A 27,770-nucleotide genomic window follows, 5' to 3' on the forward strand; every position below is an offset into this window, starting at 1 on the left:
GAGCAGTGTTACCACCAAGATTTCGGGGAATATCTGCTCTAATATGCTTTCCTAAGCTCTTGTTTGTGGGTTTGTTAGGGAAAAAACACCCTCAACTTTCAAGCTCTTACATCACAATATTTTTGCTTCTTTGTTAACATTCACCTTTTTAAACTAAGGGAACTGGTCAGCCTGAATGAGGAACCCATGCTGGCACCTTGCAGAATAAACAAGGAGTTTAAAGTTGAACAAGGACATCAGTGCAATTAATGAATAAAGTTCCTGAGATGTGGTCAGAAGAAAAGATTTGTCAGAACATCATATATCTCAGAGTTTGAAGAAATCTATTTCATATATAATCTACTTTTTAAAAATATATAAAAGTGAGTTTCAGACAAACCCCACTTTGATATATCTCCTTAAATGATCTTAAAATGCCAATCTAGATATTTGACCCTAGTTTGCCCTAATCTAAATTTTCATTCCCTCCACGTCATCTCTGCCATTAAATCAGTGCATGCAGTGGCAGCTGGGATGCAATGACTCAGCCTCCCCAACATGCATCATGGAGGGCAGTTTCCTCTGATCTTTGACAGAGTATTGGTGAAAAGGCATGGAACAGAAACTGCACCTTAAAGATAGAAGTGTGCTTCTAGAAAACAAACCTCAAGAAAAAAATATTACAAGCAACCGTAATAGCTGTGTGGTCAAACATGAAAGGAAAGGATGGAGATAGTCTACCACTTAATGTGAAAGTTGGACACAAAGTTCATCTCTCAGAGGATGGAGGCACCAATGTAATTCTAAGTGGTGAGGATTATTTCTCATTTAGAGATGATGACAATATTGGAAAGTATGTGGACTAAAATCATTGTTGAAATGGTGTCCCATGAAGTTGCCCAATCCAATAACATTCTGAACTATTTCACCATCTAAATAATTCCCATGCCTCCCTTTTATAATAAACTGATGATACCTAAGTTAATGATATCCATTGTCTCTGAAGTTTAGTACTGTTTTAATCATTTCCAAATAAAATAACATAAATTTAAAAATCCATATATTTAAATTTAAAAATGAGTACAAATCCAAGCAAAATGAGTTTCATACATTTGTTCTCAAAAGTCAAACATCTTATATTACTCTATCACAGACAGAAAAAAGTGTGATGAATTTGGAAATGAGTCACAAAATTATTTCACAAATTGCTAGCTCTTTGAAGAGGGTTGATGTAGAAAGAGACACGTGGAAAAATGAAGGTAAGGGGCATAAGGCAGCCTCGTTCATGACCAGCACTTTTGGGTCCCTTCTCCAACATATTGATTATTCTGAACTATATTGAATGTATTGAAATTAAAGTCTGATTAAAAATCTTTTTCTTTTCCTTGAATTATCTGTGAGATTCCTCATCAGCAGTTATAGAAGGCCTATAATTTGAAAGTTACCAAGGCAACTCTGTATTTTAGAACAAATAATAAATGGGTCATGTCTTTGAAAAGAAAATTGGTGCGTGAAATGAAGAGCAAAATTAAGCTCAGAAAATATTTCTTTCATATTATCGTGAAAGTTAAAGTGGCAGACCTGTCATGTGAAGCAATTAAAGATAATAATTCCATTTTCTAGAATTTATAAGCGTGCTATTTGTATTTTAAAGTCAATTTTAAGCCTCATATTACTCACATAAAAGAGCTGCAATTTATATAATACTATTAAATTGAGTGTCATTTTATTTATAATATACTGCTATAAATGTATAATTTATGAATTTTAATTTTGTATTATACATGTTAATGCATTTCTTGTACATGTACTAAATGTTTTTTAGAACAATAGCTTGGATATTTTATAATCTTTAATTATATCAGAATGATCACTTCCTTCTGTTGTTGTTTTGAGGCCGTGTCTCTCTTTGTAGCTCAGGCTGGTCTGGAACTTTTATAGACCAGGCCAGTCTTGAACTCAGAGATATCAACCTGGCTCTGCCTCCAGCCCGAGCCACCAGGTCTGGCCTTCTTTTTCTAACACTATGATGGATGATATGTGTAGGAGCTACAGTTTTACATTTAATGTACAACTGTATATGTGCTCAAAACGTAAAGGGAAAGCCAGATGTACCACCTTTATCTGCAGTCACAAAACTTGGGAGAATGAGGCAGGATTATTACCATGATTTCAAGGCCAACTTGGCCTGTATAGTAAATATTAGGTCAGTTAGAAATACACAGCTCGACTCTGTTCTAAAACAAGCAAATGAATGAATTGAAAGAAAAATTTTAAAAAAAGACTTGGTTGGGACAGAGGGAGGGAGGGAAGAAGGGAGGGAGAGGGAGAAAGGGAGGGAGATTGGGAGGGGGAGGTACCTTCAGGTACTAGAGGAGTATGGAAAAAGAATAGTTTTAGAATAAAGCAAATAGCCAACCATGATCAAATTTATCATCAGCAGTGATACCATTGGTAGCTGCACATTTAGTAAAATATAAGGAAAATAAATTTTTACCTCTGAAGATTTCATCCCCCAAACCTTTAACTCCAACCTCGTCAAGGGCTATTTTAGTTTTATTTTCTTGCTATGCTAAACACTACAAATAAAGGCAACTTGCAGGAGGAAAGGGCTTTTTTTCATATTAAGTTAGTGAACAAAAGCAATTTACTTTCAGAAGTATTTTAATGTACATTATAGAATAGGTAAAAAATATATGATACTTGTATAATTTCTGATAAAAGTAAGGAATATTCAATATTTTTAGGAAATAGTAAGAAAAAATACAAAAAAAACCACCATACACACACACACACACACACACACACACACACATATATATATATTGGCATATGAAAGTATATGTATATGGGCACATGTGGATGTGCATATGTATATAATACATGTGCATATGATTGAGTATGTGTATATGTATTCACACACACACACACACAAACGTAAAAGATATCTAAATTTCTTGTCTAGTTCAATTGCCACTTTGAACCAATCAATCAGTGTTTAAGTCTTAGTGGTAGTGAAGATGAAATACAGCTCTTAATATTTTCTCTGCTTTCATACATGGTTAATTCAAGGCCACCCTAAATAGTGGCCGAGACATTCTTGGAGACTTCTCTAGTACATTTCTCATATATAATACTGGATTTGTTATATTGCATGCAATAGTGCAGGGTCTTTTTATTTTCTCATACTTTCTATTTTTCCAATTGCTGGAGTTGGCATTGCATAAATGTGAACCAAAGGATGGCCTTTAAATCTCCATTCATCTGTCCACCACAGTATTCTCTTTGCTAGGGTATAGGTATGGAATATCACACTGGTAGCAAATATATTTTAAATACAAATGTTAGTGCTCTGTACCTGTAATGAAGGATTTGGCTTTTTCTGTTAACATGGACTTGAGGAATGTGGACACACTACTTGACTCACTAATTTTTAGTGTCTTCTGAAGGAAAAAAAAAAACAAGCTTTTTTTACAGATAATACTATAAACGTTGAAACTTCTAGAAGATGTCAAAGACTTAAACTACTTAGAATCCTTAGGCCCTGAAAGCTTTGTTTCTCTGTTTATTGTCTCTTAAATAAATATACTAGGAACTGACAAGACTTCAGTGGTTAACAGCACTGATTACTCTTCTAGATGACTGGGTTTCGATTCCTGGCAATCACATGCGAGCCTACAACAACCTGGAGTTCCAGAAGACCCAAAGCCCATTTCTTGCTTCATGGGCACTGGTCAAGGCTTCATTAGACCCTGCACATATATTGTACACAGATATACAGGAAGAAAAACTACCAAAATATAAAAAATAATAGTAATAAATGATAAAACTTGTATATACTTAAAGTTTGGCTCTTTGACTTAGCAGTTTACTAGTAGCTAAGTGTCCTCCAAGGCCTGATTTTCTTCCCAGGTCTGCCTGTATGCACCTATCTTGTATCATAGGCAACCTCAGATGCTTCCTTCCCATGATTAGCAAAATGCATGTACTATTTTAGTCCACATTGAAATTCTTGGGGCATGAAGAATCATCTATTCATCCATACTCTGCACACCTACCATTAGGTGTGGTATGTTGGTAGTCCTTCAGCTGGCTATGCTGTGTGTGGCCCCCTACTCTGACCTGGGCTTCCAGACATAGAAAAACCCTCTAAGTGCTCAGTAAGCTGTAAAGCCAACATGAAACTTCTTTGGTTTCTCTTCTTTGTTCTTGGGAAATCTTTCTAGAATTTCAGTCCCTTCAAGCTCTGGTTACTGTTACCTCATGCATGGCCTTTTTGAAAGACTGCAGAGAAATGTGAAGTTTTTCTCTTTCTACTCCTATTCACATCTTCTAGTAAGTCATGCCAGAGTTGAACATATCCTTTTATTCTACTTTTAAAGATAACATTCATCTCTTGTTTGATGCTTAATTTGACTATATTGCTCTTCTTATTTTTTCTCTCTTGGATGTATTTAACAGTGGATATTACTTTCTGAAAAATTTGTAAAAATAAATAATTCTCCAGATAATAATTTTCATCTCAGAGACTTACTACTGAATAAGATCACCCTTTCTAGCTCTTTCTGATCTCTGCCTGACTGCTTCAATCTAACTCAAAACCCTCTCCAAATTGACTGAGTCAATCTGGCTTTTCTTGGCTTTTGACTGAATTGCTCTGCTCAAAAGAACTCTGACAATTTGTTCTAACCTTCTGGCTCCTTCTTATTCTCTGGCTTCAGTTGTCTCAGCTGACCTGTATTGAACTCACATAGGAACTCAACTCTACTGTACTGACTCAAGTGAACTGAATGGAACTGAATTAAACTGACTGAACTCCACTACATTGCCTGAGCTCAACTGAACTGCACTCATTGAACTGCTTTCCACTCCTGACTCTCCCTATGCTGCTCTTAGTAGCCTCTTTCTGTTCTCCTGAGAGTTTGGTGTGCTCCATCTCTGTCAAATTTTTCTATGATTTGTCAATTTGTCTGTGCCTCAATTAGATGTCACCTTCAAGCATGGCTGCTTCCTTCTACAAATCAACCTTACTTTCATTGTTTGGGATTAAAGATGTGTACTAAGGTTGTATATGTATTTCATACAGACCTAGAAGATGTGATCCCATTCCAGAGCAGCTACAGTTGTTGGATTAAAATCGCTTTACAACAACTACTTAAAATGATTTTAAATTACTCCCATCACTCATTGAGTCACTCAATTTTTTTCTTTTCTTTATCCAATCTAATTTCTTTTCTATACCAAGATACAAACACATTAAAGACTGATAACTGGAAGTGATTCATTATTTCTTTAGGAAATATATGCTCCTCCTAGATCTTACTCCTCTGTTACATCTGCTTCCTGTCTCTTGCTTCCTGGTCTCTCTGACATCTGTCCAAGCCTTCCACAGTCTAGGCTTTTACAGTACTACTTTCTTTTCTATCTTTCTTTTTTTTTTTTAACAGCACTACTTTCAACAAGTGCAACAATGTCACAATACTTATAATCCTCCCATACACCATTTGTTTATTGCTTCAAGATGCCAATACTCAACTACTGTTCTGCTACTGGCTTGCAGAAGTACAAACTACACTGAATTATCTCTGCTGGACTGAGACTGTACTTTGTCTTATCCTCGCTGTTCATGCATATAGTTCTATAATGGTCCTATTGTACATTAATTAACTCATAGAATAGTCAACCCAATGTAAACAGTGTTATTTAAACCCTGGAGTCAGATTAGCATTGGGGTGAGTGCTAGGAAGAAACTTAGTTATTTAGTAAATAAGCACTTTGCCCTCTGTCCCAGGCACTAACAGAGTAGGAAGAGGAGGATTTTTTTTTCCAAGTCATTAAGTACATTTAAGGATTGATAGTAGAAGAAGCAGTTAAACTGATTCCAAGTTTAGAGCTGGAAGATAAGTGAGCTGGAGGTGTAAGTCCATCACTCCACTGAGGAATAGGGTTTAGTCCTTTGGTTTATATGCAAAACAGCCACAACAACAGAAAAAAGATAAAAGATAAAAGCGGAGGAGGACATGAAGGAAGAGGAAGTAAAGGATTCTTATTCTTAGACCACATTTACAGGTTCACTTGCAATCAAGAGGATTAGAACCTTTTTTTGTATAATTAGTTTCCTTTGCAACCTGGTGTTAATCACAAAGAATTGTTATTCTGTTAATGTAAATTAGTACCCAAGCTTCCTTTTAAATCTCATTAAAAAAATGAGGAGTTTCAGCTTAGCAAAGTAATACATCGCTGAAATGTCAGCACTTTGAGGTAATGGTAGTTAGATTAATACTTCTAGATCAGCCTGAGCAACATAGGAAAACAAACAAACAACAACAACAATAACAAAAAAAAAACAGTGTCACAAACAGCAAGACTGCCACACCTAGCATAGGACAGGGTGTGTGCTTAGCGTGTACCAGGTGCTCAGATTGTTGCCTAGAGGAGAAAAACTGAATTAAAATTCATGGTAAGAGTCATCTGGCACTTTTTAAAGGAGGTCTAATCCTGTGGAAAACTCATCAAAAAAAAAAAAACACTACAAACTGATGGGCTTTGTTTCACATGAGCATGAAGAAATTGCAAAAGTTCTTTTCTGGAACAAGCACATATTTAAAATAGCCATAGAACCCCTCTTTCTACAACAGCTGTCATTGTCATAACATTATTTCTCTACAGTTTTGGAGAATGTAAAGTACATTGAATGCTAATCTGCCAGACAGTGTCTTTACAAAATGCTATTTATTGAATATCCAACGTAAGCCATTTCCCATTCTTTTTATTAAGGCTTTATGCAATATACTACATTATATTGTACACTACTATAGAATGTTTGGAACTAGCTGGACAACTATATTTCTAGCAATTTTGATCTTTACAAATATGAGGAGCCCTGTGAGCTAAAACTTTTGTTTTTTTACTTTTATAACGTAGTCTATGGTGAGCCCATGACTGGGAAGCTGAACACTTGAATAAAAAACCTATTTTCTTTTATTGTTTACTAATTTGATCCATTGCTTCTAAATCTATTGAAATATCATAAAATGGATCCTGCTTGCCACTAAAATATAAAAGCATTTATTTTAGTTGACTTAAATTCAGAATATAATAAGATATTAATGTCTAATTTTCAGTTCACACCAATTACTAAATATCCTTCAAGTGATTATTTGCCTGAATAAAGACAAAGACTTTATAATAATTCAGCAATCAAATTATAACATCTAGGAAAAAGTTTTAAAAATATGCAGCATTTTTAGAAACATGGATTAAATAAGATCAGAAATGTAAAGCAGAAGAGAGATTCTTCAGATACTGATTTGGTTCTTCTGGATTGTTTTTTTCAAGGAAACAGTTTTGACCACATAAAACTGGTCACAGGAACAAGCTGTTAGGAGACCACAACAAATCACACTGGTTATTTAATTCTAAGCAGTTCTGAGGTTTAAGGAAAAGCTGGTTTTCCAGGGCAAGGAGATTTCCATCCTCAGAAAAAATCTATCAGATACACTGAAACTAATAGAAGAGAAGGTGGGGAAGAGCCTCGAATACTTGGGCACAGGGGAAAAGTTCCTGAACAGAACACCAATGGCATATGCTCTAAGATCAAGAATTGATCAAATGGGACTTCATAAAATTGCAAAGTTTCTGTAAGGCAAAGGACACTGTCAATAGGACAAAATGACAACCAACAAATTGGGAAAAGATCTTTACCAATCCTACATCTGATAGAGGGCTAATATCCAATATATACAAAGAGCTCAAGAAATTAGACTCCAGACAACCAAATTACCCTATTAAAAATGAATTTCAACTTAACAAAGAATTTTCAACTGAGGAAACTTGAATGGCCGAGAAGCACCTAAAGAAATGTTCAGTATCCTTAGTTGTCAGGGAAATGCAAATCCAAACAACCCTGAGATTCCATCTCACACCAGTCAGAATGGCTAAGATTAAAAACTCAGGTGATAGTAGATGCTGGCGAGGGTATGGAGAAAGAGGAACACTCGTCTATTGTTGGTGGACAGCAAGATGGTGCAACCACTTTGGAAATCAGTCTGGCGGTTCCTCAGAAAATTGGACATGGCATTACCTGAGGATCCAGCTATACCACTCCTAGGCATATACCCAGAAGATGCTCGAACATATAACAAGGTAATATGCTCAACTATGTTCATAGCAGCCTTATTTATAATAGCCAGGAGCTGGAAGGAACCCAGATGTCCTTCAACTGAGGAATGGATTCAAAAAATGTGGTGCATTTACACAATTGAATATTACTCAGCTACTAAAAACAATGAAATCGAGAGTTTCCTAGGTAAATGCATGGAACTAGAAATTATCATCCTGAGTGAGGTAAGCCAATCACAAAAGAACACACATGGTATTTACTCACTGATTATTGGATATTAGCTCAGAACCTTGAAATGCCCAAGATTCAAATCACAGGCCACATGAAGCTCATGAAGAAGGAAGACCAAGTGGGGGTGGTTCAGTCCTTCTTAGAAGGAGCAACAAAATACTCAAGGGAGCAAATATGGAGACAAAGTGAGGGACAGAAACTGAAGAAGGGGCCGTCTGAAGACCATTCTACCTGGGTATCCATCCCATGTGCAGTCACCAAAGGTAGATGATGATGTGGAAGTCAGGAAGTGCATGCTGATAAGAGCCTGATATAGATGTCTCCTCAGAGGTCTGCAAGAGTCTGACATATTCAGAGGCAGATGCTCACAACTAGACATTGAACTGATCATGGGGTTTCCAATGGAGGAGTTAGAGTGAAGACCACTGGAGCTGAAAGGTTTTGTGGCCCCATGAGGAGAGCAATAATACCAATCAAGCAGAACTCCCAGGGTCTAAACCACCAGCCTGGGAGCACTTAGGGAGGGATCCATGGCTTCAGCTGTATATGTAAGAGTGGAGGGCCCTGCTGGGCATAGGTGGAAGAAGAGATCCTTGACCTCATGAAGGCTGGACGCTCCATTGGATGAGAATTTGAGGGTGGGGAGGTGGGAGTTGGGGGGTAGGTAGGGGTTACATCCGCAGAGAAGCAGGAGGAGGGGTGAGGGGATAGGGGGTTCCTGGGTGGGTGGGGGATGGGGTAAGAGGACAACATATGAAATGTAAATAAAACATCCAATAAAAAAAAGAAAGAAAAGAAAAATCTTAACCCCTGAAACGATTTCCACTGTCCTCCCATTGCACTTCCTGCCTCAATAACTTGGATAAAAAATGAAGAGATATTTTACTTTTAATCAATCATATACACATTAAAATGGAAAGCCTTCTATTCTTTCAATATGTCATGCACTCTCTTTTGTAATAATTGCATTTTATTATTGAAAAAAACCAGGTAATAACTGAGCATTTGGGAGTGGTCAAGGTACAAAGGCATGTGCTTTACAGTTTTGCTTCATTAAAGTATTTGTGCAGTATAAGCAGCCATTTTACTTCCAGAAAACACATATTAAAAGGAAATAACACAGAGCATGTGATATTTTAATTAAAAAGTGTTAAATGCCAAATAGAAGACTAGTATTTGCAAACCTATCACTATGTGAAAAATTAATATCACAAAATATATTACATGGAAAATTATGTTTGCTGAAGAAGGAACATTATTATAGTTGAGGACACATGATTATAAAGTAATGTAGGTGGTTTCTTTCTTTTAAAGGTTTTCTACTGTCCCATGGCCCTTTTCATACCACCTTCAGTGTTTGCTGTTCATATTCAATTCAATCTCCTCTACCAATTTTGGATCCACACAGAGGTAAGTATGAGAGAGTGTGTGTATGTGTGTGTGCTAAAAATTTTATACCAAAACAGCCTCAAGCAATGTCCTAGAAATGTATTTGCTGCTGATTTATTGTGTAAGAAAAATCATAGTTGCCTTCTTTAAGGAGAAACATCTGTTCATTTTTATTCCTTTTATTCTTAATATATATTGCAAAGTTTATAAGATGCAATGAAGCCAGTTGGTCCCAATTAAATAAAACAATTTTTGAACTATTAAGTACCAAAATAGTTTAATACTATATTTGCTACAATATCTCCCTGTATTACAGTTCATTAAACATTACTAAAGCAGAGATGTTGAAATCCATTTCAATTTAAAGATAGAAGTGAGAGAGAGTGTGTGTGTATGTGTGTGTGTGTGATTACTAGAAAAGATGTTTAGTATTTTAACATTTTCAGAAACTAAGAAAAAATGTTGGTACTGTACTTATCTTTAATTACAATGATTGTGTTTTGCTTAAATTTCTTCAATATATTGTTAGGATTTTATTTTGTTTTCTCTGGAAAACTGAATACACAACTTCTCAGGTTTTCTAGAGACTTTCAGATATTCAGGCTTAGATGTTTACATTAAGCAACCACTTGGCTTATAAACTATTTGTCTTGGTTTTGTTGCAAAATATAGACATATCACAGACCCAGAAAAATTGCTACACACATAGGAGAAATCTTTTAAGCATTTGTATTTATTGGCAGCCTTGTGAAGTTCTCACAGTGAGCATATTGATATGTGGTGCAGTGCTGTGCTGTGAACAGCATCAGTAGGCACAGCTGTACCAGATGCCAAATCTTGGCACACAGAAGCATCATATTATCTGCAGGATTTCATACTGCCATCATTGGGATATAGACACTGCTACCTTGATTTTGGACATATATGTATTATTTGATGATCTGTCATGAAGTACTATTTGTTTTATGATACTTAACATACATCAAACAGCTTATATTATAACCATCTGAATGAGTTGAGGTGAGATCTGGCTCTAGAGGTCAAAGACCAAATTTGTTTAAATCAGAAAAAGGAAGTGCTCTGCTGATTTACGTGGAGGGGTTAAAGGAGAATAACATTTTTACAAGGTCTCTGCCCAAGGGCATTCCTTGTGTCTGGTCAGCCATTAGTTAGGATACGCATCAGTGATACCCAAGGAACTTCTACCTTTCCATGTTTCACCAAGAAATCCTTGAACAAAGGCTCATGTGCCATCTCAGAAAAAAAGTGCAGACCAAAAATCAGTGGGGAATTTTTTCGAGACCAGTTCTGCTAGGCGCATGGCTTTCCAGCTGAGTAGCATTGTGTTGGAGGCTATCACATTTGTACTTAATATTTTTTCAGGAACTTTACCAAAAAGAGTCACCTTAGGTGAATTGTGTGAGAGGCATGCCCCCATTTCATGAACTTATTGTTTGAATTTTGGATTTTTTGGGTTATGTTATAAGCTATGAATTTATTTCTGAAAATTTCTGCAGCTGTGAAATTACAGACAGCATGCTTTCATGTGTTTACAAGTAAGAGGATTATTCAGGAGAAAATTCAAAAGGCTTCTGGTGCTGATGGAGTCTAGAGACAGAGAAATTAAATAGACATCTGGTAGGGGAAAATCTAATTTTCTTTCTAGTACTTAAATATTTATGTATTTAATTTTATATGTATGTGTGTGCATGTGTGCACACATGTTTGTGTGTACGTGTGTGTGCTTGAGTGTATGTTTGTACACCATGCATGAAGTTTCTGAGAAGGTTAAAAGTTTAGGGAGTTACAGACATTTGGTTGACATGATTTGATTGCTGGGAGCTTAATTCCAGTCCTCTGCAAAGTAATGAGTACTCTTAATCACGCACAATCTCTCCATCTCCCACAGAGATTTAATTTAAAAGAATATATTTTTGTTTTTAAATTTGTATTGGTTATTTTATTTATTTACATTTCAAATGTTATCTCACTTCCTGGTTTCTCTCCTGGAAACCTCCTATCCCATCCCCCCTCAACCTGCTTCTATGAGGGTGCTCCCCACCCACCCACTCCCACCTCAAGCCTTCACAGATATATCAGGCTCCTGTCAGCAAGCACTTCTTTGCATCAGCAATAGTGTCTTGGTTTGGTGGCTGCTTATGGAATGGACCCCCAGGTGGGGCACTCTCTGGATGGCCTTTCCTTCAATCTCTGTTCAACTCTTTGTCCCTGTATTTCCTTTAGACTGGAGCAATTCTGGGTTAGAAGATCTAATACCAATACTCTTCAAACTATTCCACAAAATAGAAGCAGAAGAAACGCTACCTAATTCATTCTATGAAGCCACAGTTACACTGATCTCAAAACCATACAAAGACCCCACAAAGAAAGAGAACTTCAGACCAATTTCCCTTATGAATATTGATGCAAAAATACTCAAGAACACATCAAAATGATCATTCACCACCATCAAGCAGGCTTCATCTCAGGAATGCAGGGATGGCTCAATATATGGAAATCTATCAACGTAATTCACTATATAAACAAACTTAAAGGAAAAAAAAACACATGTTCATCACATTAGATGCTGAAAATGCATTAGACAGAATTCAACACCCATTCATTTTTAAAGTCTTGGAAAGATCAGGAATTCAAGGCCCATACTTCAAGAATATATTTTCAACATGTGCTTGTCTTTCTTTGTAAACTAGAAGTTAACATAGCCTGAATCTCCAATCCTGATCATATGGGTTTGATCACCAAAATCCATTGTAGAACTTATTTAAGCAAGATGTCTTTAGACCTCCACATGAGATCTGGGACACCCACACCCACATCCACACATACACAAACACACAATCACAAAAAATCTAATTGTTTTTAAATGTTACCACACATAATAAAGGTAAAACCTTAATAGTTTCTGTTTATCAAACTGCACATTATGACTAAAATTCTGTTAGCCCTCAAAGCTTCTTGCACACTCTAATGTCCCGCATCATGGAAGTGACTCTCTATTAAAAGACCTTGTATGAGCTGCAGGCATTGTATTGTCCACATGGCCTGGTACATTCATAAACAGAAGTTTATTCTCTACCATCCTTAAAGTTTGGTTCTTTTTTTTGTTTGTTTGGTTGGTTGTTTTTTTGTTCTGTTTTGTTTTGTTTTTTGAGAAAGAGTTTCTCTGTATAGCCCTGGCTGTCCTGGAACTCACTCTGTAGACCAGGCTGGCCTCAAACTCAGAAATCCGCCTGCCTCTGCCTCCCAAGTGCTGGGATTAAAGGCGTGCGCCACCACCGCCTGGCTTACAGTTTGGTTCTTAAAGAAGGGAAAACTATGTAAAGAGACACTGATTTTTTTTTTAAAGGAAACATTCAGCTTTTTTCAAATCATTACATATGACAATGTGAGAAAAGAATAAAAGAACACAAAACATTTCATAGAACATGTATAAGGCAAAAATTAAGTCATAGACAAATATTTTTACTGTGAATTCTTTTACCAAAGAAACAAAAGTATCTTGGTCCTATCTTTATTGGAAAGTTACAAAAGATTGGCTTGCTTCAACATTCTATTCTGTTAGTGTGTATGTGTGTGTGTGTGTGTGTTTGTGTGTGTATGTGTGTATGATTCTTGAAGAGGAAGTGGTTAAGTGTCTCAGGATAGCCTTGGTTGTCCTGTAACTCACCATGTAGAACAGTGTGGACTAAAACTCACAGAGATCCATCTGACACTCTTCCCAGAGTGCTAGGATTAAGGGTACACACGCAACACTGAGCTGTTGCTTAGTTTTTAATGTCTAACAATTTTTTTACTTTTCATGGATCTCAGTTCTTAGCAACACAAACCTGGTGTGCTCTTTTTCTGCAAATGGATGAATACAAAACAGGCACTGTGCGGGGCGCGCCCATGTAGTCTCGCCGGCGAAACCATACACACACACGAACACACACACACACTAGAATCCTTCCGTAGAAACACGTTTATTCCCATAAACCAAAATGGTGGTAGAAGACGAGAAGGCGTGGGAAAGCACTGCCTATATACCCCAGAGCGGGGTATTCACCCCCTGATTGGCTGCTTACTCGTAGCGCGCCAAACGCCGTGGGATGGGCTTAGCTTTGGCGGGCTTACCATGGCACATGCGCAGTTTACTTGGTACTAGGAAGAATTACGGGCGACAGCGCCACCTAGCGATGGCGGACTTTGTCAGCTCTCGTGGCGGCTCCCAACAAGGCACAGTTTTATACAGATGACATTCATGGTTATAAATTTCCATTCCTTATGCAATAGTGGTATTATACTTTAGCTGCTCCATCATGAGATAAGTGTGAATAACCTGGATTAATGTAGATTATCTCATAATCTGTTGCCATGCTTGAAAAGTGGAAAGCTATACAGGATTAATTTAATGCTTTGATATTGTTGAAGATTGGAATCGTGATTGAAAGAGTTTTATAATACTAAACTGAAGCCTTTGAAGAATGTTGAGTCTGCTTAGCTTCTTTAGCTCAGATTTCCTGTATTGTGTCATTTGTGTGTGTGGCATTATTTTTTAGTCTTTCTCTACCACAAATCTTGAAGCATGTTCTGCTTAAATTTCATTTAGAACTTTCAAAAGTTTAACCTTTACCTTTCAGTTTATATTAAGTTTAAATATGTGTCATTTAGGCATATAGCATATGCATCACAATCCGTTCATTGTTCTTTGCATTGAATACAGTGCCTTATGCAGGTATACACTCACTCCAAACAGTTTTATCTACTGGATGGTCTTCACTTTATTAAAAAGAAATTGATTATCTATGAGACTTTTGTTTTCATAAACTCTTTCATTGTTTACTTATATTCCGTTCCACAATTATTTCACTTTACTGATAACCATAATTTGTAACAAGAGTTTTGGTATAGTTTATGAAATTTGTTTAAAAGTCTCTATTACATTTTTTCAGGAATAATGTGGAAGAAAACTTTTTATCCTATAGTTGCATCTCAGTAAGAAGGCACAAGCTAGAGCAAGTTACAGGCATCTTCTCACAGCCTTTGCCTCTTAAGTTTTTTTTTCTCTTAGCAACTCTCATTCTCTTGTCCTTTTTTCTGTCAGTGATGATTTTTCTAGTTATGAATTTTAAAATATTAAGTCATATGTAAGTATTCCTGCTTCTCGGCATGGACACCACATATGTCTATATGCCCCTGGAGGTGAGAAGGTGTTTAGCTCCCTAGAACTGGAATTATAGGCAGTCATGATCCACCTAATGTGTAACTCATTTGCAAGAATAGGAGGTACTCTTAATTTGGTAGCCATTTTCCATCCATGTTTTTTTTCCAAATTCACATAAATGTCATTTGTCATTTATTTATGGATCTAATAACATGACAGTTATTTAAGATTCTCTTAGAAACTGCTTTTACCAAAATGCTGGAGTCTTCAAGCGTATCTTGAAAGTAACTAACATCAGTATAAAAGGATGATATTTTCACTTCCTATGCCTTTTAGACTCCTGATTGCCTCTTTACACTGTCCTATTAATCAACCCTAAGTCTCTATATTCTGTATTATATAATCTCTCATTCCTCAAGGCTAAAAGCACAAAGGTAAGAGTAAATAGAGCATTTTTACTACAAACTCTTAAGATGTCAAGTTCTGCAGCCTTGGGGAAACAGTTTAAAGTCTCCACTCATTGTTCTAAATCGGATTTCATAGTGGACTCTAGGGGAAAAAAAAAGTAGCTTCTCAGACACACAACCAATGTTGAACCCTCTCCCAAACTGAAGCTCAAAGTAACAATTATCTGATGAGAAGCAGCTCGTCCCAGGACAATTTGAAGAGTGTTTGAGGCTACACTGCAACATCAGAATTGATGTCACTATTAGCCATATTGTTGATGTTTAATTGTTTGTGTCAACCTGTCTCTTCCATACAGTAATGTTCAAGGAAATGGTTGGGCTTTCTCTCTCTACCCTACTTTACTAGACATAACCTTAAGTTATCCTTTTCTCCTTCCATTTTTGAAGGCTAATGTTATAAGGATCTTGCTTAGTTTTCATCTCTTGTGAACTCTATTTTAAGAAGTCAGACAAGGTACACAGGGTACAGCAGAGAAGATGGGCAGTGTTTATTGCAAAGTAGAGCAACTTCAAGGAGTGGACAATGACCAAAAGGGAACAACACTATAACGAAACTATATTTTAAAGGTTTGGGGATGGTTTCTTCTGAACACATTACTGTACATGTCAGTCAGAGGCTTGTTTTAGAATAGTTCTTAAGGACAGGACAGTAGTCTAACTTTGTTCTTTAAGAAAAGTGTTGCCATATACAGTTTTTAATCTTGACAATCAAACAGTATATTTTTAATATTATACTATAATTAATCACTTCCTCCCTCTAATGTCTCCCTTCTAACTCCTACCCTTATTCTTGCCTTATTCTATCTTGAATTCAAGGGTTTTTGAATATATATTATGCCTAAATACACAAAATCAGCTTTGTCATTTCATGTACTGTTACTTGTATGTATATGACCTAGTATGGTGCAGTGTATTTCACAGGTGTTGTTTAGGCAGCCATATTGTTAAGATATAATGGGAGAAGGTTCTTTGCATTTTTAGTGACACAAACTCTCAACAGACTTCTTAGTCCTCTCAGAATCTTTATGTTCACCTTTTCAGTATTCTCTGGGTCTGAGGTGTAGAAGGTATACTGTAGATGTATCGATAGAGATTGAGCCATAGACAAGTGTAGCTCTGATCCCTCATGAAAGGAACTTTCCTTTGAAGCACATGTGGATGATTATAGAAAGTATAATCAGGTCAAAAGGCAGAAAGAAATCCCTATAATTGTTATCAGAATTTTTGAGAAGTCTCACTTAAGCTGCCAAGTATTAACAGAGAAATAAAGGAACTATTCAGTGTTCTTAGTTTCATAAATTACATAACTTAGGAATGGATTCAAAAGGAAGCTCAAAGCAAATTTATTATGATAAGATTCAGGAACAAACAAACAGGTAAGGCAAGATGCAAATATTAGCAATGGCCAAGAGTATGGAGACTGAGAAAAGAAAAGAAAAAAAATCATTAAGCAGCCAAACCAAGAAGACAGGAGGAGGAAGGAACTATGTTCAGTACTTGAGAAATATCCTTAAAAAGGGAAAAAAGGTAAAGAGAGAACAACGGCTAAGTTATGATTTTCTGACTGATAGAAAATCGGGTAGGATGAATTCATTGACATTAGTGACAGAAGAGGGGTCAAATTTTTCTGGGTTATAAAACACATTCTCTTATCAAAGGGAACATAACTTACTTTACTTTATTGCAACTTTACTTTAGTGCAACTTAAGTTCATCTTCCAAGTAGAATTTATATATATAAATAAAATGTGGGGAGGAGGAAGTATGTGAGTGAGAAGAGTGCCGGGGGTCTGGAGGCATTGGATCCTCTAAAGCTGTAGTCACAGGCGATTGTGAGGTCCTCTGCAAGAGGAGTGATCCTCTTAAACATGAGCATCTCTCCAGCCCCATGGGTTTTTCCTTTTATTTTGAGTATTAATTATGAATAGCACTTTACAATTAATTTCTGCTGATTCTAACATTTGGGTCACGTTTAAATCTACTTTTACCTGCTGTTTTTGTTTTGTTTTACTTTGTCCACCCCCTTCCACCTGCACTATGAGAATAACTTTTCAAATTTGTCTTCATTGGATCTCAATGATTTATTTTTATTATATACTGATCTTTATGAAATATATTATAGCTATTATAAACTGTGCTATAATACTCTATTGCAATTTGAAGGTAGCGAAAGGATTGTGTAACTTTCAGTAACTTATTTCTACTTTGTCTGTTCTTGTGGCCATATCTATAGCACTAATGTACATTCCTTACTCTCAGAGATTTTAATCTTGGATGAAGTTTGCCTTTGTTGTTGTTTTGTTGTATTATTTTCTTAACAGAGCCCTAAAATCTTCATCAATAGCATTAGTAGAATGAAGTCATTGCCCAGAAATTATCTTGCATTTTCTGTTTCAATGACCTGTCCATTGGTGAGAGTGGGGTGTTAAAGTCTCCCACTATTATTGTGTGAGATTCAGTAAAGTTTCTTTTATGAATGAGGGTGTCTTTGTATTTGGGGCATAGATGTTCAGGACTGCGACTTCATCTTGATGGATTTTTCCTTTGGTGAATACGAAGTGTCCTTCTTCATCTTGTTTGATAACTTTTGGTTTAAAATTTAATTTATTGGATACTAGAATAGCAACTCCAGCTTGTTTCTTGGGACTATTTGCTTGGAAAACTTTTTTCCAGACTCTTACTCTGAGGTAGTGTCTATCTTTGTCACTGAGGTATGTTTCTGTATGCAGCAAAATGCTGGATCTGGAAGATGTATCTATTAGTCTATTAGTCTGTGTCTTTTTAATGGAGTATTTAGTCCATTGATGTTTAGAGATACTAAAGACAGATGGTTGTTAGTTCCTGTAATTTTTGTTGCTGGAGGCGGTATTATGTGTGTACAATTCTATTCTTTTTGGGTTTGTTGTGAACTGTTTAGTTTCTTGTGTTTTCTTGGGTGTAGTTAACCTCCTGTGTTGAAAATTTCATTCCAGTATCTTCTGTAGGGCTGGAGTAGACAGATATTAAGTTTGGTTTTGTCATGGAATATGTTGGTTTCTCCATCTATGATAATTGAGACTTTTGAAGGGTATAGTATCCTAGGCTGTTATTTGGATCTGGATGACATCTGTCCAGGATCTTCTGGCATTTACAGTCTCTGTTGAGAAGTGTAGTGTAATTTTGATAGATCTTCCTATACATGTTACCTGGCCTTTTCCCTTGCAGTTTTTAATATTCTTTCTTTGTTCATGCATTTCATGTTTTGATTATGTCAACAGAGGATTTTATTTTTCTGTCCAATCTATTTGATTTTCTGTAGCCTTCTTATACAATTATAGGCATCTCTTTCTTTAGGTTAGGAAAGTTTTCATCTATGATTTTGTTGAAGATGTTTTCTGTCCCTTTGATCTGGGAGTCTTCACTCGCTTCGATTCCTATTATTTTTAGATTTGAACTTCTCATTGTGCCCTGAATTTCCTGAATGTTCTGGGTTAGGAGATTTTTTACACTTTGTATGTTTTTTTGACTTATCAATATTTTCTATGATATCTTCTATACTTGCGATTTTGTCTCCTATCTCTTGTATTCTGTTGGTAATGCTTGGCACTGTAGCTCTTTTTCTCTTTCCTAAGTTGTCTATCTCCAGGATTGTCTCCCTTTGTGTCGTCCTTTTGGTTTCAATTTCCATTTTTAGTAAGTCCTGCATCAGCTGTCCTGTGTGGGTTCCCCAGATAGCATGAATATTTGGAGAAAATTCTTACCTGTGTCCTTGGTAATTGCAGACCTCATGGGAAGCAGGCAGGCTACAGCTTTTGGCTTCTCTTTCAATCATGCTTCTAGCTCACCCTCTGAGGCTGGCTCACGATCTATTAACACAGCACTTGGTTTGGCTTTTCACTTCATGTTTTGCCTAAAAACACACATTCTAAATATAATTGTTACTACTAGCCTGAGAGCACATAAGGAAGGAGGGACCCATGGCTCCAGCTGTACATGTAGGGGAGGACAGCCTTACCAGACCTAGATGGGAGATGAGATCCTTTGTCCCATGAAGTAAGTCTATAAGCCTTTTATTACCCAGTATCCCAAAATGAAATTGGGAAAGAGAAATTCTAAAGATATAGATTCATTTAGGGTCTGATTAAATGATATGTGTGTTTATTGTCCTATAGCTTTCCCACAATGATTATAGCAATATCATAATTTGTAGAAAGTCATAGACAATGTCTAGAACAAATGTAAACTTAGAGGTGTGACAGGTGAATATATACTTTACTGGGAACACAGGGACTTGACCTAAGGTTTCTTCATTGTATCTGTTCTCAAAAAGAGACACTTTATTCAAATCAAGCAACACTAAATAGAATCTTTTTTTTTATAATTTATTTTTTCTCAAATCATAATTCATTCACAGAGGGGTTGTAAACACAGAGAGGCAGGATGTGGGGAAGGGAATGACACTGGAGTGTGGGTGATCAGGGGGAATGCAGATATCATCAGAACCGGGTATCGGCTGGGTGAAGGTTCAGGGTACAGGTCACTATGACTCTGCCTATAACTTGCTTGTCCTTATCTAAGTTGGTATTGTCTGCCCAGGCTACCTATTTACAAGGTCTATGACTACTCAGGCTTGTAAATTTCCACAAAAGCTGCCTGTTTACATTAGCTTATAGCCATCTGTTTCAATGTTTTTCCACTGAGACCCAAGACTTGGTGTTAGTATACATGTATGACAGGCCTATTGCTGATTTTAGGCCTATGACTGATTTTAGGCCTTCAGTGGGTGAACAGGGCTGCCCCTGACATCTTCCTTCTCTAATTGTAGAAGGGCTGTGGCAATTCTAAACTTGTGAAGGCGGGGATAGAGGCCTGACCTCCAGTATTTGAAGGGGACCTTGTAATAGAATCTTAAAGTTTAAGCTTACACTTTTGAAGAGAAAGGAGCCTTAAGAGCTCATAAAAGATAAGATTCTTATCCATTCCAGTGGGTATCAGGATGATTATTTCTCTTTAGGTTTATTAATGTGCTAGGGATGAGGACTTTTATATCTTTGGAGATCAGCTTCAAGCTCTGACTCCTGTATGACTGGTAAATATACTAAGTAAGTCTCTATTAAAACCATAAGTGAATACACACAGTATTTTTAGGGGACTCTTGAGTGTGAGACTGAGTGGGTCTCTGATTCTCCAGCCTGCTCCCAGGATTCTTCATCTCCTGTTGGGGCTCTATAAGCATCTTCAATATGATAGCTTCTGCTTTATCTTCTACTTCATGTTGTGATGTTTGCTTGTAATCTCCTAGAAACCCTTTCTTTTCTAATGAGAGAAGAGAGGGAAAGAGGAAGAGAAACTAGGAAGGGTGGAGAGATGGAAAACTATAATTAGGAAGTATTGTATGAGAAAAGAATCTATTTTCAATAAAAATGTAGAGAGCAAAAGGATGCTTTTTTTTTTTTTGCCTAAAACTTGCTTTTCAAGGGTCTGCTTTTATTTAGATAATTTAACCTACTTATTTTTAATGCATTTATTGAAGTATAGCATCTATCACCTTGTTTCTTTGCTTCAAATTATTGTATAGATTTTTTTGTTCTTTTTTTTAATTGTATATTTATTTACATTTCAGATGTTATCAACTTATCTCATCCCCCCTCATCTAGGAACACCCTATCCCACCCCGCCTCCTCCTGCTTCCGTGCGGATGTACCCCCACCTACACCCCCTCACTCGCACCTCCCCACCCTCAAATTCTCCCATACTCGGTGTTCAGGCTTCATGGGACAAAGGATCTCATCTCCCATCTAGGCCCGGTAAGGCTGTCCTCCCCTACATATACAGCTGGATCCATGGGTCCCTCCCTCCCTATGTGCTCTCAGGCTAGTAGTTTAAACCTTGTGAGCTCTGGTTGGTTGGTATTGTTGCTCTCCTCATGGGGCTGCAAACCCCTTCAGCTCCTTCAGTCTTCTCTCTAGCTCCTCCATTGGGAACCCCTTGATCAGTTCAATGGTTAGCTGTGAGCATACACTTCTAAGTATGTCAGACTCTGGCAGACCTCTAAGGAGACAGCTATATCAGGATCCTGTCAGCATGCACTTCTTGACATCCACACCAGGGTCTGCCTTTGGTGACGGCACATGGCGTGAATACCCAGGTGGAATGGTCTCCAGACGGCCCCTCCTTCACTTTCTGTCCCTCACTTTGTTTCCATATTTGCTCCCTTGAGTGTTTTGTTACTCCTTCTAAGAAGGATCAAATACTCACACTTGGTCTTCCTTGTTCATGAGCTTCATGTAGTCTGTGAGTTGAATCGTGGGTATTTCAAGGTTCTGGGCTAATATCCAATTATCAGTGAGAATGTTCTTTTGTGACGGGGTTACCTCACTCAGGATAATATTTACTAGTTCCATCCATTTACCTAAGAATTTCTGGAATTCATTGTTTTTAATAGCTGAGTAATACTCCATTGTGTAAATGTACCACATTTTTTATATCCATTTCTCTGTTGAAGTACATCTGGGTTCATTCCAGCTTCTGGCTATTATAAACAAGGCTGCTATGAACATACTGGAATATATGTCCTTGTTATATGTTGGAGCATATTCTGGGTATATGCCCAGGAGTGGTATAGCTGGGTCCTCAGTTAACGATATGTCCAATTTTCTGAGGAACCGCCAGACTGATTTCCAGAGTGGTTGCACTATCTTACAATCTCACCAACAATGGAGGAGTGTTCCTCTTTCTCCACATCCTCGCCAGCATCTACTATCACCTGAGTTTTTGATCTTAGCCATTCTGACCGGTATGAGGTGGAATCTCATGGTTGTTTTGATTTGCATTTCCCTGATGACTAAGGATGCTGAACATTTGATTAGGTGCTTCTCAGCCATTCAAGTTTCCACAGTTGAGAATTCTTTGTTTAGCTCTGTACTCCATTTTTAATAGGGTTATTCAGTTGTCTAGAGTCTAATTTCTTGAGTTCTTTGTATAGTAGACAGCAGGAAATAAACTCAGAGCTGAAATCAACAAAGTAGAAACAAACAAACAAACAAACAAACAAAAACCTATACAAAGTATCAACAAAACCAGGAGCTGGTTTTTTGAAAAAATCAACAAGATAGATAAATCCTTAGCCAGACTGACCAGAGATAACAGAGACAGTATCCAAATTAATAAAATTGGAACTGAAAAGGGAGACATAACAGAATCTGAGGAAATTCATAAAATCATCAGATCCTACTACAAAAACTTATACTCAACAAAACTGGAAAATCTGGATGACATGGACAATTTTCTAGACAGATACCAGGTACCAAAGTTAAATCAGGAGCAGATAAACCATCTAAACAGTCTCATAACCCCTGAAGAAATAGCACCAGTCATTAAAATTCTCCCCACCAAAAAAAGCCCAGGACTAGATGGTTTTAATGCAGAATTCTATCAGACCTTCAAGGAAGACATAATACCAATTCTCTCCAAACTATTCCACAAAATAGAAACAGAAGGAACACTATCCAGTTTGTTCTATGAAGCCACAATCACGCTCGTACCTAAACCTCACAAAAGGATGCTTTTATAGCTGTTAGGGATAGGTAAATATGCCTCATTAGATATTTTCTTTCTAGTCAGAGTTTTATCAGATCATGAATATGAGGTCATTGTGTCATCTATGCCCTTGAAATGCAAACACAAACATTTAGTTAACAAATAGCCATGGTATTATGAACACGATTTATAAAATCACCATTTTCTTCATGCTGAATCAATTGTGCTAATGTAGGATACAAATACTAGAAAAATTAAAACGGCAAGAGAAAAGAAAAAATCCTCATGCTGGAGTGTGGATTGTTGGATATAAATTAATAAGTACAGAATAGTTAGCATTTGCTATGAAATTTGCTTCTAGAGACACAACATTCCTATCAAATGAGAATGTTAAAATAGCAATAAGTTATGCATAATATATAATTTTATATTAACTTCAATATGGCCTTTTCTTCTTGTCCAGCTGTAAAGCTGCTATTAGGTAGGACTCTTGAATGAAACCACTATGGTGTAAACTGTGAGCAATGGTTTTACTGTGTCCTACTGTAATCTGATTCAGAACATCCCTGAAGCTATGATAATCTTTTTTTCCAAATAAGGAGAAAAAACATAAAGGTTTCTTAGACATGATACTAGCTGATATTGGAGTTTAATAGACACTTGAGGGGTTCTAGTATTTTTGGTTAAGAACAAATAATTTAACAGAGATACATAATAGTAACAATAAGCTGAGAGAATATGATAATAAAAATATTGCCAAGAGGAAAACCAGGTCAAAGCAAAGAGAGAAAGCTTAGTAACACAAGTTGGGGCTTTTATTTATGCTCCCCTGTTTTTTTCAGTTCATTCGCTTCATACAAAATTTTTCACACATCCTCTGTTTCATGTAGATAAGCATAGAATTTATTCAAGTCATGTCTTGTTACCATCTTAAATCTCCCCCCAGAAGTGTGGTTTCAGTGTTCTTATGAGTCATACGAGTATATCTGCAATCACTCCAGTGTATAGTTTTCTTGCTTTCTGTTAGTGCTACTCATACACTAATGTTCTAAAGCTTTGTCCAAGAGATTTCCAAACTCACTGTTCACACCTTCACTGGCATGTCCTGAGAATCAAACATCTACATTTTCACGTGAGCTACCATTTCTCTGTCTGTGTTCCTCTTTTTCTATTAACCTCTTACTTAAATCGATGTGAAAATCACATTCTAATAAATTTTACCTCTGCTTCAGAGTGGCATGTTAGGAAATTATTTTCTGGAGAGGAGTTAAGGATCCTGATTTCATATATCTGTAAAAGGTTTCTATGAAGAAATTCTCAGGTTACCGCTGGCAGCACTGCAGAATTGTTATGGGGGAGTTTAGGGTCTTTTCTTTAAGTTCTCAGTCTTATTAATAAAACCACTTAAGAAAGGACTCAGAAGACAGCTTGGGGACAATTTAATCAGAGTTGAAACAAAGCAAAGCAAAACACAACAAAACAAACAAACAAACATACAGGAGAGACAAGTTGCGAAATTTGACAGCTGCCCAAGGGAGAGAGAATGATTGGAGGAAGAAAGTCATGCATTTTTTAGTTAGGCATAAGGATTTGACAAGCAGACAACCACATGATACAAGAATAGGCACATGGTAAACTGGGTAGGTGTGTCGGCTTTAGAGAAACAGTGAAAAAGCCTCAAAGTGGTAAGAAAAGCATGCTTAGAAAAGAGAATAAGAAAAGGAAGAGTCATGCTGTCCTTTTTTTCTTCTTTGAGTGTTTTAACAGATTTATAATTCTGCATGGCTGGGGTTCTGTAAGGGAATGCATAGGCAGGAAATGTGGGTGAGTGGGTGGGAGATCTTCTGAGATGGAACAAATTGCATCACTTCATTAAACAGATAATTACTTCTCCTCTTAAGTATAAGCTAAGGTGATACATGAATTTAAATTTGATGTAAAACAAGTTTCTATTACTAAGGGCAAAGGGTTGCTTCATTTCTGTTCCCTAACACAGACATTTTTCTTTTATTCTACTTGAGTAGAGGTAAACAGGCCTTAAGAGTTCTTCATTCCTAACGAGAAAATCATCCTAGGAGTTTATAGTATACAAGATTCTGCACTTGTAAGTGGTGGTCCCTTAACTAGGTGACTGATCTGCCCTACTGAATGTTAGACATCTACACAGGCCAGATAGTCTACTGCCTTGACCAGAAACAAGTACATGAGTTTTTAATACTACCTACCAGTACTGTGTCCCCACTCCCTGCACCACTACTTCTCATGGTGACATTGAGGTATTTTCTTTTGAGAACATATGACTTTTGACATCAAAAGAAAAAGCAATGAACTTTAAAATTTAGGATAGCTATAGGGATGCAGTATGCAAATTCAGATCCCGCAATGACTGAGTCTTTAACTGTCCAGTTAATAAATTCCAGAGTGCTGTAGATATTAAGAGATATAGAGAAGTAGACACAAATGTTACACTACACTGACAAAACTCCAGAGAGACAGCAACAGAGGGTGATACGAGGAAATCTGAGGTTTAAGGATGCGACCAAGAAAAGATTTGATTATTATCTCTCTAAATATCACCAAATTCCATTTTCATGAATGTTTGGATGTTTTCTTGCATTGTTCAGTATCTTATAATCTACTTAAATGACAAGAACAATGAATATACATGTACAGGCAGACAGACACACAGACAGACAGATACATACACACACACAAATCCATTCATCCATTCATCCATCCATCCATCCATCCTACATACATACATACATGCATATATACTTATATATATATATATATATGTGTGTGTGTGTGTGTATGTGTGTGTGTATGTGTGTGTGTATATGCATATCCATACACACACACACACACACACACAAAATGTCAATTAACTTTTTGAAACAAAGTACATACTTGTAATGTGATTTTTAAGTCATAATCGTAAAGAAAACATGTTTACTTCAGGCTTCTGGAAGAATTATTTTACTCTTTCTGTAGGAAGGAGGAAATTGGAATCCGAAAATCTATTTCATTAATAAATTTAAAGCATTTCTTTGTCTTGAAGTGATACCTGGAAGAAAGTTATTGAATATTTTGCCACATTGTAATTATAAAACTAAAATATGAGTGTTGGAAAAACACAATTAATTAGATATATTTAGTGTTTTTGTTTGTTTGGCTTGGTTTTTCCTAATATTTTATATTTTTATTATTTAAAATGATGTTTAAATTTAAATATATTTTTGTTACATTCTTCTGGTCTCCCAAGTCATTTCAGATCTTCTGCTACTTTCTAACCATTCAACTTTATGTTCTTTCTCAAAAAATACAACTCAAAACCCAGTACAAGAAAACACACAAAACCTAATATATTAAAAATTTTGCCCCAAAAGAAATAAAACACCAAGCTGTAACCCAAATGAAAGCACACAAAGACTGTGGAGTCCATTGTTTGTTCATCATATACTCCTGAGCATGAGATCTGCCCAGGAATGCCTGATGTGCAGTGTCATTACATTGGAGTAATCTCCCTCTCCCAGAAGATATAATGACAGTTCTCTTTTTAATCTTTACCCTAGTGGATAGGCTTTCTCTCTCTCTCTCTCTCTCTCTCTCTCTCTCTTTCTTTCTTTCTCTTTCTTTCTTTCTCTCTTTCATATACTCAACCATTCATTCCTTTTTTGAATATGACAAAAATACAATAAGATAAAACAAAACTATCATTTTGAGGTTGGACAAGACAGACTAGTAGAAGGCAAAGTGTCCAAGAGAGGACACAAAAGTCAGAGACCCATATGCTGGCACCCTCAGAAATTCCATAAAAACACGAACCTGGAATCCATAATATAATTAGGCAAGAGCAGATCTGCACAGGCTCTGTGCATTCTGATTTTGTCTCCATGGTATATGAGCTCTACTTGTGTTGCTTTAGAGACTCTGGTTTTTTTGGTGTCATTTAGCCCCTCTGCTCTTACATCCTTTGCTCACACCCCCCTTTAGCTTCCCTGTGCTCTGAGAAGACAGGTTTGGTAGCCATATCCTATTTTTATGTGTTCCCTCTATCTGCATAATGTCTGGCTATGGCTCTCTATATTTGTTTTCATTTGGTGCAGGAGGAAGCTTCTCTGATGCTGGAGGAATAAGGCACAGATATGTGAGTACAGCAGAATGTCATTAGCAGTCATTATGTCTCTACATATTTTTTCTTGTCTTTACTTTCCAATTTCCTCTCTCTCTCTCTCTCTCTCTCTCTCTCTCTCTCTCTCTCTCTCTCTCTCTGTCCCTTTTTCTTTTTGACCAATATCATTTGATTTTGTACTATGTCCCTGGAATAAAAAAGATACAGATACACAGTTTCATTTTCATTATGTAAACTATATCAATATCTTTGAGTTCCCTGGGACTAATGATTTCCCAGTGTTCATTTGTTGAGGTGACTTTCAACTTGAATTTTTTTTCTGCACATCATAATCCTTTAGACTGTGAAATAGGCATAATCACAACACAGCATTGTTGTGGATCACGAAGACCGTGTAGGTTACATGTTGACATATACAAAGTACAAAATGTTGATGTGACTTAATTCCTTTTATGTAACTTTATAAAACATTTCTAGCAATCATCATGGCTATTCACACACATTTTGTGTCATAATTTAATGCCTCTGTAATTTACTAGAAATCCTTTGTATGACTACATTTAGAGGAGATTGGATTAAAAATTGATTATTGTACAAAGTACTACTAACACTGCTTTGGGATAGATAGTAATAATATATTCAGATAAATATACTGTCTCACTTGCCCTATGTCAGTCTATTTTGAAGTGTCAGAGTGGATGCACTCTGCAAGAACAGAGCAAACATAACAAAGATCAGGTGCTCTGATCTTATCCAGTCCACTTCT

At 36.6% G+C, this 27,770-nt stretch overlaps 1 protein-coding gene across 4 annotated transcripts in view; it reads left to right on the forward strand.

Annotated features, from left to right (window-relative positions):
- Window positions 1-27,770, forward strand: part of Agmo (alkylglycerol monooxygenase) — a 309,056-nt gene that overhangs the window by 104,926 nt on the left and 176,360 nt on the right. For all 4 annotated transcript variants that reach the window (XM_028768813.1, XM_028768814.1, XM_028768815.1 and 1 more), the window contains exon 5: window positions 9,647-9,742. In XM_028768813.1, the coding sequence (XP_028624646.1) occupies window positions 9,647-9,742 (96 nt within the window). The remainder of the gene's footprint in view (window positions 1-9,646; window positions 9,743-27,770) is intronic.

The sequence above is a fragment of the Grammomys surdaster genome, unplaced genomic scaffold, assembly GCF_004785775.1.
Source record: "Grammomys surdaster isolate TR1022 unplaced genomic scaffold, NIH_TR_1.0 188, whole genome shotgun sequence".
NCBI lineage: Eukaryota > Metazoa > Chordata > Mammalia > Rodentia > Muridae > Grammomys > Grammomys surdaster.